The sequence below is a fragment of the Temnothorax americanus genome, unplaced genomic scaffold (genome assembly GCF_048541705.1).
Source record: "Temnothorax americanus isolate GAGA-0224 unplaced genomic scaffold, ASM4854170v1 Scaffold275, whole genome shotgun sequence".
Lineage (NCBI taxonomy): Eukaryota > Metazoa > Arthropoda > Insecta > Hymenoptera > Formicidae > Temnothorax > Temnothorax americanus.
Window position 1 is genome coordinate 22822 of NW_027509417.1, and position 14507 is coordinate 37328.

General features: G+C 33.7%; 1 protein-coding gene across 1 annotated transcript; it reads right to left on the minus strand.

Annotated features, from left to right (window-relative positions):
* Nucleotides 1–1527: 1527 nt before the first annotated feature.
* On the minus strand, nucleotides 1528–14155 carry LOC143899561 (uncharacterized). Its single transcript, XM_077409920.1, has 6 exons — nucleotides 13709–14155; nucleotides 9018–9274; nucleotides 8391–8660; nucleotides 4842–4972; nucleotides 4479–4644; nucleotides 1528–2797 (listed from the first exon to the last, which is right to left on the minus strand). The coding sequence occupies exons 2-6, from the start codon at nucleotides 9270–9272 to the stop codon at nucleotides 2399–2401; spliced, it is 1221 nt and encodes a 406-aa protein (XP_077266046.1). The 5' UTR covers nucleotides 9273–9274; nucleotides 13709–14155; the 3' UTR covers nucleotides 1528–2398.
* Nucleotides 14156–14507: the final 352 nt, after the last annotated feature.

The window sequence follows — 14507 nt, forward strand, 5'->3', positions numbered from 1 at the left end:
TTTCTGCATAAATAACACATTCTAGGGGTGCTTAAGTTTTAAACTTTTTTACTTGACAATGATCACATATTGCATCCATTTTCCGAATTATTACACTCGGATGAAATTGATATTCGTAATTTGAATTATACCAATCAGCGACATCATCCCTTGGTTTACCAAGCGTTTTTTCGCTCGCGATGTACACAGAACTTCGATATTTCAATTTAAAAACCAAGGAATAAAATCGGTAATCGGTAAGTGAAATATCGAGGTTTTGTGTACATCGCGAGCGAGCAATCTCAAAATTCCCGAAAAAACGCCCGGGTAAACCAAGGGATGATGTCGCTGATCGGTAAGTGAAATATTGGAAAAGCGGAAATGACTCAGTAGTGTGAAACTCGAGTAGAAAAAGACCGATTACGACATGTTTAATCCACAAAAACATTTATGCGGTCCGATTTGAAATTAGAGGCATTTAGTTATGATTCAAATTACGAACATCAATTTCATCCGAGTGCAATAATTGGGAAAATGGATGCAATATGTGATCATTGTCAAGTAAAGAAGTTTAAAACTTAAGCACCTAGAATGTGTTATTAATTCATGCAGAAAAGTTGAACTACCGTCTTTAAATCAACCACCCGACACACTCCTTATGTTTGTCCACAATAAGGATATTGAGACACAAATGAAGTCGTTTTAAGAAAAACGACTCCCGGGCGAAGCCCGGGTAACCAGCTAATAATTAATATATTGAACCATTGATTCTAATACTATGCATAATTAATTTTTGTACTAACTTTCAAAATTTTAATTTTTATTGAAGCGAACACTTTTACAAACATTTTTATAATTATAAACAGATTTTATATAGTATATTATATTATTTATACCTATTATAAAGAATAGATGAAAGTAAGTTAACTTGCAAACATAATTAGACTCCATAAACTTCAAAAATAAAATTTAATTTGAAAATTAAATTTTATATAGAATTTTGAATTAAATTTAAAAAAGGGTGCAAATTACAAACTTGCACATTGCTTCCTCATTATTACAGGAAGCTTATTTTATTTAATGTATAAATTTAATGTATATCAGGAAGCTTTTATTTTATTTAATGTATAATTATTAGTATTTATTTTTTTGGGTTCCTCATAGAGGAAGCTTTGTGAGCAAAGAGTTCTACTTGCACACTTAAAAACTATAAAGAAGCCCGACATCTCAATATTTGCGGAAGTTAGAGCAAATTTACCGAAATTTCTATAACTCCAGAACTAATCAACCAAATCGTAACGAATGAAATATAAGGGTAGAAAAGACTGAAAAATATAATGAAATTAGAAATAGATTGATATCTCCAAATTTGCGGAAATTAAAGCATAAACAAACATTTCTGCAAATTCAAAATTTTATTAAAAAAGAACCCCTTGATTATTAGCAATTTTTATTAATTCTATTATATTCTTCAGTTTTTTCTACTTCTATTTCATATATAATTTGTTAAGATTTGGTTGATTAGTTCTGGAGTTATAGAAATTTCGGTAAATTTGGCACATACACACACACACACATACATACATACATACATACAGACATTTTTTTAAATTACAATTTTTCGACATTTTAGAACATTCTGAACACATTCAGAAAAAAAAAAAAAAATTTTTTTAACGAAAACAAAGCTTTTTTTATGAGGAAGCAAAAAGAAATAAAAATTTGAAGAAAAACGAGACGAATTGTAAAGTCTATAATGTTGTAAGAAAAAAAAGGCAGAGGTGGAAGAAAAAGATTGAAAATGTATTAAAAATTGTGAATTATGATCTCTGAAATCTTGAATTATAATCTCTGAAATTAAAACAATGAAGATTTTTACATTAAATTTACAAATATATAAGCAACTGTGTAACAAGTTTATCAATGATATTAAAATGTAGAATCTTCCATGTTTTTTAATGTGATCTATAATATAATTGAAGTAATCCATGTTAAATAATCTCTCATTTTGCATCGTAAAAGAAAGTATTTTGTAACTTCGTATGACAAAGTAGAGAGTAAAAGTTAATTAAAAAGCCATTAAAGAAAATAATTAAGTTTTCTTATATAATGTTATAATTCTCAGATTTTTCTCGATATAATTATGGTAATCTTAATTTATATTATATATATATATATATATATATATATATAAACATTATATTACATCATAAAAGAATATAATTTTGATCTTTCAAACTAAAGGTTATCATATCATGTCATTATCATATCAATTCCATGATGACTTTTTTTTAAAGCGCGCCAATATATCTATTATTCTATTGTTTTCCATTTTAATGTATTTTCTGTACTTTGCCATGCCTATTATTATTATTATTTTTTTTCTACATTATTGATTACAACAAAAGTCAAGTATTCATTAAAGATCCAGCAAACCCCATTCGTCATACATTGGAATTCTCTTCATCATCAATTTTTTATAACTTTCGCTCTTTAAACCCGGACTTGAAAAAATATCAGGATTCATCATCTCATCCAAATCTTTTACCTCAGTCTTGCAGCACAGCACTATCGGTAAAATTGAGAAGGATGATATCATTCCATAACTGGCTCTTCGTTTTAAGGTAGCTTTCAGTTCTTCCATGGTGGGTGGCTGTGTTTTGCAGCCCAGTTTCTTCATAGTCGCCGACAGTGCGCCAAGATATTCATTTAATAAGACATCTTTCTTGTTTTCAATGACATCCGGGGAAGGACTTGTATTGAGAAAATATTGAAGATCGATTGCCGGCGATGTGTAGACACACGTTTGGAAATCCACCTGTAATATCAAACAAACTCTGTCGATCGATCGATTTTTTAAGCTCCTGGCAATTGAATTGGAAATAAAATTCGTGGCCCGGGAAAGAAGTGGGACTCGTGTTTAGGAAGTCGCGGCGAGAAAGTTGAGAGTTTGCGCGAATGACACCGGCAGCCAGGTGGCGGTTCACCTGAATGTGATCAAACAGGATTTATGCATTATTCATAATATACTGCAGTTTCAAGTATCTCATAAAAGCGCTGCCTCTTTGTCTTGATCATTAAAGTCGATATTGCTAATCATTAAAATGTGTTAACATATACCGTATACTTTTCGGAATATTATATATTTATGTCTTATTCATTTGGTTAATTTTTATGTAAATTTATTTTGCATTTAACTGCAACTTGCATTGCATTCAACTACAAAAATGATAATAAAAATTTAGAAATATAGATAATTAAAACAAAGTGACTAAACGATGCTGTATTTATTTATATTTGATTTATGCTCACGATGCTTTACATTTTTCAAAATTAATCTTTTAAGATATAGTTTTAAAGTAAATACGCTGTTTTTCAATAATATATAAATTATGTCATTACGTGCAGATACAAGGGGGTTCCTTCGTAGCGCTCGGCGGGGGAATAGGTGGATAAGTGATAGGAGCAGAGTGAAAGGAGATGAAGGGAAAGATTGAGAGGTGAGGAAGGTGTTGATTGAAGGGGGTAGATAGGGGAGTGTGAAAGGAAGATGGGAGAATGGAGGTGAAGCGGAAGGTGCAGAACGAAGCAGGGAGTCGTATCGACAGATCGATGGATCGAACGATTGAAGGGGCCGGACAGATAGATAGGTGATGGAAGAAAAAAGAGAGAAGGCGACGGAGAAGTGGAACAAGGAAGGAGAGGAGGTGACAAGCGTGCATGAGTTGAACTTTGGTGGCAAGGAGAAAGGAGGGGAATGGGAAGGGGGAAGATGGACGAGGATAAAGCGGTGGAGGCGAGGGTATGGAAACGGACGAGGACGAGGGCTATAGGAAGAAAGGAGAGTAAGAGGGAGGTAGAATGGAAAGGAGAAAGGAGGAGAGGAATTAAGGAGGAACGTGATTATAAGGATTGAGAAGGAGAAATGGGGAAATAAAGAGTAAAATTGAGAGAAGACGAGGACAGGTCGGTGGAGCCGAAGGACAGAGAGAGAAGGGAGAGGGAGGGGAGATTAGAAAGATGGATGGAGGAAAGCAGAAAGGCGGAGCGGGAGGAGGAGGACGAACTAACAAGAGGGATGGAGGAGAAACTCCTGATGACCTTAGACGAGGAGAAAGAGGACAAGAGGAAGGGATTGTAGGGCAAAGGGGGCGAGGCGAGGCAGGAAGGATCGAGGCAGAGCGACGAAGACTCCGAGGAAGCAGAGAAGACAAGAGGGGGTGAGGGGAGAAACGGGGAGAAAGGGTAAAAGAAAAATGTAAGGTCGCAAATGGCCAGGATGAAGGGGTTGTTTTGCTTTTTGTAGAGGTTTGGGTACATTCCTCAGAAAAAAAAACGCCTTGTAAACCTTACGGGGATAGACAATAAACCAATACAATACGTGTAGATACAAATTAGATTTCACGAATTTTGTCATTCAATCTTAAATTTTAATCGTGATTATAATAATAAATAAATCAATAAGCTTGTATGATTTTTTATAATGTAGTGGTACTTACACAAATGTGCTGAACAGGTTTGCCATTATTGTCATATTTGAACAACATATTGTTTACCCAGAAATCGCCGTGATTAATAACATTGAATTCATCCTCACATAACTTGGATGCATCTATTCCTATTTTATATATGTGGTCGGAGAGTTTAGCAATTTTTTCCGAGTATCTAACAATAAATAAAAGTCACATAAACATGGAATTCTATAAAATTATGGAAAAATTATAAATATTTGCTGTATATTCTAAACAACAATTTGTGTTTCTATATATATTTGCCAGTTTCTGCTTATTATGCTTATTTATGTAATCTTAAACATTAAGAATTAGATTAATAAATATTGCGTTTATTCATGTAAATCTTACTTTTTCATTCCTGGCCAATTTGCAACCTCATCTGCTAAAGCTTTAAGAGTCATAACGAAAAAATTTTGCACTTCTAACGGGTACTGATCGTTAAATATTCCTTTCGTATACATCTCTTTTTGCTTTGGTTCCTGGATATTAAAACATTTTTATCGAAGAACATTGATATTTATTTTTTAATTATACAATTTAGTAAATAAGTTTGTAGTGTGGACTGGTTTGGAACATGTATACATGAGACTATAGAAAAAAAATCTACGACATTAATTTCAATAACATGTGATTTCTTAACTTTAGAGAACATTTTTTCTTGAAAATAGTTACGAGTATATAGGACTATTTGTTACAATTTTTTAATGTTAATTTCAATATAAATTACAAATTACGATTTCGTAAATGTAGAAGGACTTACTGCTTATATACAATTAGTTAGGCACATACGTGTCCATTTAAGCTAAAAACAAAGCTTTTCTTTTTTAATTGCTTTAGTTTCGAAGGTATTTGATATACGCGATATTTTAGTCGAGAAAAAGTCGATTTTCCTTAGGTAGTTAGGTACTAATTGTAAGAGAATAATTTGATATATTAAATCAAATAATTAGGACTTTCAATAATAAATATTAAAAATTAAATCTGAGAATCAACGCGGTTCTTTTTGTGCGTGATAAATTGAAATTTATTTATTAGTTCTTCTTACATCTTTGTCCGAACGTTCCGGCTTTGCATTGAGCCATCATCAGCAGCATAACAAATACAATTATTAATTCTCACGATCTCCGTTTTACGCTATATGGATGAGTACTTCGGGACTGGAAAGTCAGAAAGCTGATTTGCTCGTCTGCTTGTTACGTGTTGACGTATGGTTGTAATGTGATGTCATAGTCAAGTGATCAGGAGAACGCAAGTATGAGAATTAATATCGTGGTCATTTTTAAATTCATTGTTCAGTAATGCGACTAAGACAACATATATGTAAGTATAAAGTCTTGAACTTTATGTTTATGTGTCGTCTTAGTCGCATTGCTGAACAATGAATTTAAAAATAACCATGATATTAATTCTCATACTTATCTCCTTGATCTCTCAACTGTGACATCACATTCCAACCATACGTCAACACGTTACGAGCAGACGAGCAGATCGGCTTTCCGACTTTCCAGTCCCGAAGTACTCATCCATATAGCGTAAAACGGAGATCGTGAGAATTATTAAATTGTATTTGTTATGCCGCTGATGATGGCTCAATGCAAAGCCGAAACGTTCGGACAAAGATATAACCGCGTTGGCTCTTGATGGCCAAATTTAATTTGATATACGTTTTTCAGTAAATTGTAGTCTTTTTCCCATAAAAGATACTTTTTCAAATTGTTTTCTTGACAAAACGCCGAGGCACGTGCTGTAATAAAGGATAATAAAGGATATTGGACTTTGGTTAAAACGCGGTTATTCTCCGAGAGGCATTTCTGTTGGATCATTCGCCGTGTAGTTTCGAACTCTCATTCGACCATACAAAATCGCTGCGGTTTACTGGTAACCATTTTGCCGCGCGCATTATTACAGTGTATGTAATACATATCTGTAGTATCAGAGGTTTAGGACACGATATTTATCTTGGATGGATCCAGTTACGTAATAATTGTTCGAGGACATAATAATTTTTCCTTATTTTAACACATATCAGTTCGAGCTCTTATGACTCTTTCGTGACTAGTTATTACTAGTAATTGACTTGAGTCTTAAATGCATCATTTATCGCAAAAAAGTGCTAAGTTCTGATGAATGCTAAGTTTTATCTTTTCATTCATGCTATTAAAAAAATTTGAAACTAATTATATAAATACAGCATAAGATTTGTGGCTTTAATATACTTATCTGCAAAAGATTTGTAACTTTATTATAAATATATTTTATTTTGTATATATTTTATCAACTGCATCTAAATTTATTCTGAATTAGAATTTATTATACGAGAAATATAATTTATCATTTTTTTTAAACAAAAAATGTTGAATGTATGATATTTTATTCTACATAAATTTGAACAGTGAAATGCACAAATTAGATATTATTAAAGTGCAAAGCTAATTATAATTAACTAGCTGGTAACCCGGGCTTTGCCCCGGAGAACATATGTAATAAGACACGCAGTCTCTCTTTCTCTCTCTTTTTCTCTCTCTCTTTCTCTCTCTCTCTCTCTCTTTCTCTCTTTCTCTCTCTTTTTCTCTCTCTCTTTCTCTCTCTCTCTCTCTCTTTCTCTTCCTCTCCCTTTCCCTCTCCTTTTCCCTCTCCCTCTCCCTCTCTTTCCTTTCTCCCTCTCCCTCTCCCTTTTCTTCTTTCTCTTCCTTTCCTCCCTCTCCCTCTCCCTCTCCTTCTCCCTCTCCTTCTCCCTCTCCCTCTCCCTCTCCCTTTCCCTTTCCCTCTTTTTCTCTCTCTCCTTCACCCTCTCTTTCTCTCTCTCTCTCTTTCTCCCTCTCCCTTTCTCTCTCTCTTTCTCTCTAAAATTCTGTAAATTGAAAAATACTACTTTCAATTAAACCGATTTTCAAAGAAATCGGTAACGAAAAATTATATACTTTATAGCACTTCCCGGAAAATTCAACCCCTACTTTATGCACAATTTTTTGAGATTTGGTCATTCGGAACCGGTTTCCAAAAAGATCGGTAACAAAAAATAGTACACTTTATACTATTCGAACCGGATTTGAACCCGGTTACTGCAACCTGCTCCGGATTACAAATCTGGTGCTCTACCCACTAGACCAGCCGTCATCCCTCAGATATCTTCTAGATATCTTGGTGATATATTTTGCTGTGTGGAGCATGTCATTGGATCGATACTCGAATCTATCGGAATATTATTGTCGCTTTTCCACAATGCCGATTGGTTTTCTTGTTGCGTTTAAGTACTTTATGAGCGGCTGTCATGGGATATTTTGACAGTTGTGTGGTTAATAGTGTAAAGTTAATATAGTAACAGTAAAATATTAAAAATAAATAAGCGCACGTCTGTGATGTTTAGTATTATAAAACGTAAAAACTTTGCTCGCCACTATACATTTATGCAACAAGAAAATTCAATTTAGTATGAAATTGGGCAACATGTTTGTACACGGTATTAAAACAAAATTTGTATTTTTTTAAAATATTAATTAGAAACTACTTCTCTATGAGATCTAAAGTGTTAAGCACATTGAGCACATTGTCCTAAAGCTTTACAAGTTTCAAACTTATTTCTTGATAGTATTTGAAGCAATTAATGTTTCGTCGCTTTAAAATATATTAATGTTTATTATATGAAACATTTGAATATTTCCGACGACTATGTATAATGTGTTTAATATGATGCAACATTCGTATAATATAGTGCAAGAAGTCTCCTAGCATGCAATACAAAAAAAATGACTTTCCATATAAATATATTACTTATATCATTCAGGGAATATTAACATGGAAATTTGCACCTTGTATGGTCCATGGTTTCGTGCCACTAACCTGAATTCGTGATAATCGCAATAAGACATTACAAGTGAGTAACGCATAGTGATTTACCTTCTCGCATATGGCTACAGAAGCTGCGTGAAACCTAGCTAGTCCGTCAAGCGCCAACATGGTATGAGCTAGGTCAAGACCAGACAGACGATCGGCCATGCGAAAGCCGAGAGGCGCGAGATCCTCGATCACCAGAAGCGTTGGATTTTTATTTTGCACGTATAGGCTCTTCCCGCTTAAGCGATACTTCGGCCCTAACAACTTATTCATTTTATCCAAGGTATCTGACATCATCGATATCTCGATGTCAAAGACGCCTGATAATTCGATCTGTAAAAAGTTTATTTAAGATTAACAAATAAAATCTTTTAAAATCAAACAAGCATCCAATTAGTTTTGTGATGTAAGGGTTTAAATAAAAAATTTTGGTTTTTTAGAAATGACAAATAAATAATAATTTTATTCCGCAAATTAAAATTGATTTTAAAATGACTGAAGCATATACTTTTCTTCTAAATGTAGGTACTTTGAACTTGATAAAAATAATTTTATTTTCAATCACTGATTGCCTCAAAAATAATTGTCCTGATCTTTTTGTTGATTAGAAATCTACTTCGAAATAGTAGAATCTGCCACTTAATTTGATTTATTTGTATTAGAAATATTATATTAGTTGAATCAACTTACAAAGTTCTGACGAATGCCTTCAGCTATAGGCGAGATTTTCACAATAATTGATTTCTTCTCCGTAATTTTACTGTCGCCTTGGTCACGCGAAAATTCGGCAGTAACCCTAATCATGTCGCTTGTGTAGCCGTCACCCTTAGCCGTGGCCGATTTCGAGAATATCTCGATCACCTGAATTGAGTTGTCGCTTTCCGACTTTCGCAGGATTTCCTCCACGAAGCATAGATTCAGCCATGCCGGTGTCTCTAGGGCCATTTCTGAAATTGGAATTGGAATTGGAATTGGAGAATTTTTTCGACAAATCATTGTTCTTCCCGCCGTGTCACGAAACGCGAAAACGATTCTTTACGATAACTTATTGTTCGCAGCGAGATTCATCACGTTTTCTTTCTCCCTTTTCAATCGGCTCCCTCCCACTCATTCCGGCCTTCCCACCTTTTCCTTCGTCGCGCCTCCCTTCCGCCGTTTTTTTTCCCGTCCGCTTTACCGTCGTTTTTTTCTTCATATCTGTCGATATATTCAAGAAGGGCGCGCATTCTCCTAAACGTATGAATTAAGAGCTGTTTCAATTAAGAGTGTAATGGAAAGCCGCTTTTCCCTTTTCTTTTTTTGGTCAACGGCATACGTACGTTCCGCGTTGAGATCTCGTCGAACGTGATCGAGTTACGTTATTTGCGAGAAATTTACGACGCGTCTGGCACGCCGCGATCGCGTGCGTACTTGTGGTCGAATGACATCAACCATATTTCACCTTGATGAGTTTTCTCAGAAATGCTTTTCTCTGTTTTCTCAGAATCAAATCCGCCCATTATTAGATGGACGTTTAATGACTGAACTTGTGTGTGTGTGTGTGTGTGTGTGTGTGTGTGTGTGTGTGTGTGTGTGTGTGTGTGTGTGTGTGTGTGTGTGTGTGTGTGTGTGTGTGTGTGTGTGTGCGTGCGTGTGTGCGTGCGTGCGTGTGTGCGTGCGTGCGTGCGTGCGTGCGTGCGTGCGTGCGTGCGTGCGTGCGTGTGTGCGTGTGTGCGTGTGTGCGTGTGTGCGTGGTGCGTGCTGTGCGTGCGTGCGTGCGTGTGTGCGTGCGTGCGTGCGTGCGTGCGTGCGTGCGTGCGTGTGTGTGTGTGCGTGTGTGTGCGTGTGTGTGCGTGCGTGTGTGCGTGTGTGCGTGTGTGCGTGTGTGCGTGTGTGCGTGTGTGCGTGTGTGCGTGTGTGCGTGTGTGCGTGTGTGCGTGTGTGCGTGTGTGCGTGTGTGCGTGTGTGCGTGTGTGCGTGTGCGTGTGTGCGTGTGTGCGTGTGTGCGTGTGTGCGTGTGTGCGTGTGTGCGTGTGTGCGTGTGTGCGTGTGTGCGTGTGTGCGTGTGTGCGTGTGTGCGTGTGTGCGTGTGTGCGTGTGTGCGTGTGTGCGTGTGTGCGTGTGTGCGTGTGTGCGTGTGTGCGTGTGTGTGTGTGTGTGTGTGTGTGTGTGTGTGTGTGTGTGTGTGTGTGTGTGTGTGTGTGTGTGTGTGTGTGTGTGTGTGTGTGTGTGTGTGTGTGTGTGTGTGTGTGAGGAACACATATAATTTTAATAATATATAAATAATTTATAGCAAATGATATAAATCACAATGAAAATGGTTTACTAATCAAGTGCCAAAAATGCAAATAAATAACAAAACTTTTTATTCTTTAATCGATTTCAAATAACTTTTATTTTAATTAAATTATGTGATACATCTTATTTTTTAATCACTAATAAATCGATTAAAATGGATTTTAAGAGAATTTTGATAAAATAGATGGTATAACATTTAAAAAATGAATATACTTATACACATCTTATACTACATAAATATGTATTGATATATTTAATTGTGTAATATCTTTTTTTTTTGGTTGTACTATTTTTACATTATATAACTCTAACATGCTAACATTAATCATTACGAATCAAAAACAACGAGATAAGATTAAAGTTGAAAACTATTCATTTGACGTAATAATTGCTCAAGCAAGTACGTAATCGCGTATGTCATGCTTAGATAAAGCATAACATATGATTATACACTTGCACTAAAGTCACTACGCTATTGAAGAATTTGAACGTAATTTCTTTATATCAAAGTCAAATTATTATTATTCAGTCAAAATTGTTGTATGTTTTACATTGTTACGTCTTAATATGTTACTTTTTATTGATTTGAAATACCTGCTATAAAAATTAATAGCTTTACACAATTTTCAATGTCAATAATCATCAATTTGCCAAGTCACATAATAAGTATGTAAATATGTTTAATTGTTTATTCTATTATATTACCATTATTATAGTTTTTCCTAAAAAGTATTCACAACAGAGTTCTATATATTTTTGTTTTAATATTTTAATACATTTTAATTAGAATAGCATACTATATTGCTTAATTGTTAAAGGCATCAAAAGTCGGCCTCAAGTCGTCGAGCTACAAAAATATCGCGCTAATTATATTTGCTGCACAGAAAACTCATAAAGTACATGTAACACACAAATTAATCTTGTTAGATTAAATCACTTATCTTAAAAGAAAACAAACCCAAGTTTTCTCGTCAATTTTGATGAACTTTGGGTATGTTACATTACAGATAAAAATAAGAGTATGTTTTTAGTGCTTTTACTCATGTTGAAGAAGTGACACTCCATCGGAAAAAATCAAATCTTATGTTTCTAATCTAAGCGTATATCTCATCGAAACTATAGGAGATACTTAGGCAAAAATGTTTTAACTGAACTTTTAATGTACACGATCTTATAGCGACGCGCGACGCTCCTTTTATGATATATGAAATCGTGATTAACATAATGTTACTGTGTGAATGCATTTATTAATATCACCATGTTGCATCATTCTAATTAACTTTTTTATTTTTTTGAATAAGCCTTGATACCAAACTAATGTTCGGATTATTTAATTGACTTTTTAAACTATAGTATCTTAATAAATTATATCATTATATGTCAAAATTATATTGTATGCTTATTATATTTACGCACACACACATACACACATATTTAAAATATCTCGTGCCGTATTATATAGTATTTTTTCTCCAGTCAGAAGATTAATCAAATCGACATCATGCATTCGACGTTGATGCATTGATGAAACGTCAATGTTGAATACTGACTATTATTTTTGTCATCTTTGGCCTCATTATATTTACCATACATTTTTTTGTAATTGTTTTTATGTTAATTGAGTAATCATGAATATTTTTATAATATTTCTATGTCTTTCGGCCAATTCCCCACCCCCCTCTTCTTTCTCTTTCTATTCACATCGAATACGTAATATACACAGTTGGAAAATATAACATAAATCACAATAAGGCCTAAACGGTTCACTCAAATTTTTGTGTTAATTTAACATAATATGGATGTGTTAAAAATCGGTAACACCGATACTATGTTAAAATATTTCAACAGAAAGGAAATGTAATTCTGATCGTAATTTGAGGTTAATTATGTGTAAAATTAACATAACTTTTATGTTGAAGTTAATATTGTAAGAATAAAATTAACACTCATTTTCTTTAAAATTTTATTTCCACTTTTGTTAGAATAAAATCAACACTCTTTTTCTGTAAATGTTAACACATTTAATAAATACGTTCCAATATTGTGTTACTTTAATATATTTTTTAAATTATTTTAGTAATTTTTTACATTTTACATTTGATAAGTTCAATTAACATAGCAGGCATATGTTAAATCTACACATGTATGTGTTGATTATTTTACACAAAATTTTTTATTGTGTACATATATGTATATATTACGCTTTCCGATTTTGGATTAATTCGAAATAGAGTTAGTCAAAAAACAATAAAAATCTTACAAAATTAGTTGAATTGACGTCAATTGCATCGATAAATTGAGAAATTGAGACTATTTATCAATTAAAAGCAATTGTGAAGATGACAAAGCAAGGTCGAAGATTAGTATTTGACATCAACCATTTATCGATGCAATTGACGTCAATTCAACTAATAATTTCTGGCTGGATTGTTAATCTTAAAAAACGTATAACAATTAATATTGCATTGAGAAATTGAAATGATATTCGTTATAGTTTATCTTCTTTAATTTAAAAAATAAAGAGGAGAAGTGGTTATTTGTGTTAGACAGATATATTCGATTTATATATAAATATTCGATTTCTACATTATTATATTTTATAAAGTATAAGATTCTTTAAATATATGGAAAATTATTTATACGTTCTAAAATATTGTCTATAAGATATAGAGAAATATCTCATAAAAACTTATAATCGCGTTTATAATGTTTGCGTATTATGTATGTTTACAACTTAAACTCTTCTTCTTTCAAACTCACGCGAATCATGCAATTTACACGGAATAAACTTGAGATTCTCTCACTGATGTATAGCATTTTTGTAAAATCATATTTTCTTAAAGTATATTAAAATATATTAAATTTTGTGTCATATAATTTATATTCGGGTGCTTTTTATTCTTATTTATTCATATTTATTTGTACACATATTATTGCATTATTAGCAAGTTGATCTCATATTTTTTAAATATATAATACGGTATAAGTGAGTTCACTATAATTACATGTTTTACATGGCTTTATCTAAAATTTTTATTAATAAATTCTAACTGAATATTAGTTTGAAAAAAACAGAGCGTTGATAATAATCGATACACACTGACCTGTAAATTGCTTCGACTTTGGTCGTTTATTTCACTTAAATGCTCACTTCACTGTGTTTCGTAAAGCCTCCCGCGAAGTGATACACGCAGAACGCATAAGTGACAGGCTATATCTACATCAGTGCATTTTTTATACTCTCGAATGAAATTGCGAATATACGTATGTTTTCATTCGGCACCGCAGATGACGACTGTCACGAGTACGACATATAATCTGCTTGGTCACCATTTATACCGTCGAATTTCCTGATTTATTCTTAGATAACCGAGACTTGGCCAACATTAAACACATGTCGATTTATCTCTCAATAAACCAATAGACGCTAAATTAAATGAGATAACAGAGCGATGATAACACTCGTGTGATCATGAACTGAATACGACACGTAGTTAGAAGCAGTAGAAGCGTGCGCTTATCATCCTGGTATTGAGGCAAGAAAGGGGAACAATCGTGGCGCAGAGATGTGCGCTGGTCTAGTGAGCCGGAGAACCGAGTTCAAATCCGACCAAGACGGTTTTGTCAGATTTCGATCGCCACCTCTCGGATGTCAAATGGGGATAGCAACTTACCGAGAGTATATTGCTTGCCTAGCTCTCTATATTTAGAGAGGATCCCCAGGTTGGGGCAATGAAAAACACGTGCGGTTTTTAATTGTGCTATACTCTTGTTTTATTAAGACTGGCAAACGTTAAAAAGGAAATTATAAATGAGTATACATTGTAGGTATATAAATGTGTGAAAATATGTAATATATTAAGGAAGAAAAATTTCAGAGAAATGCATGAAATTCATCAGATT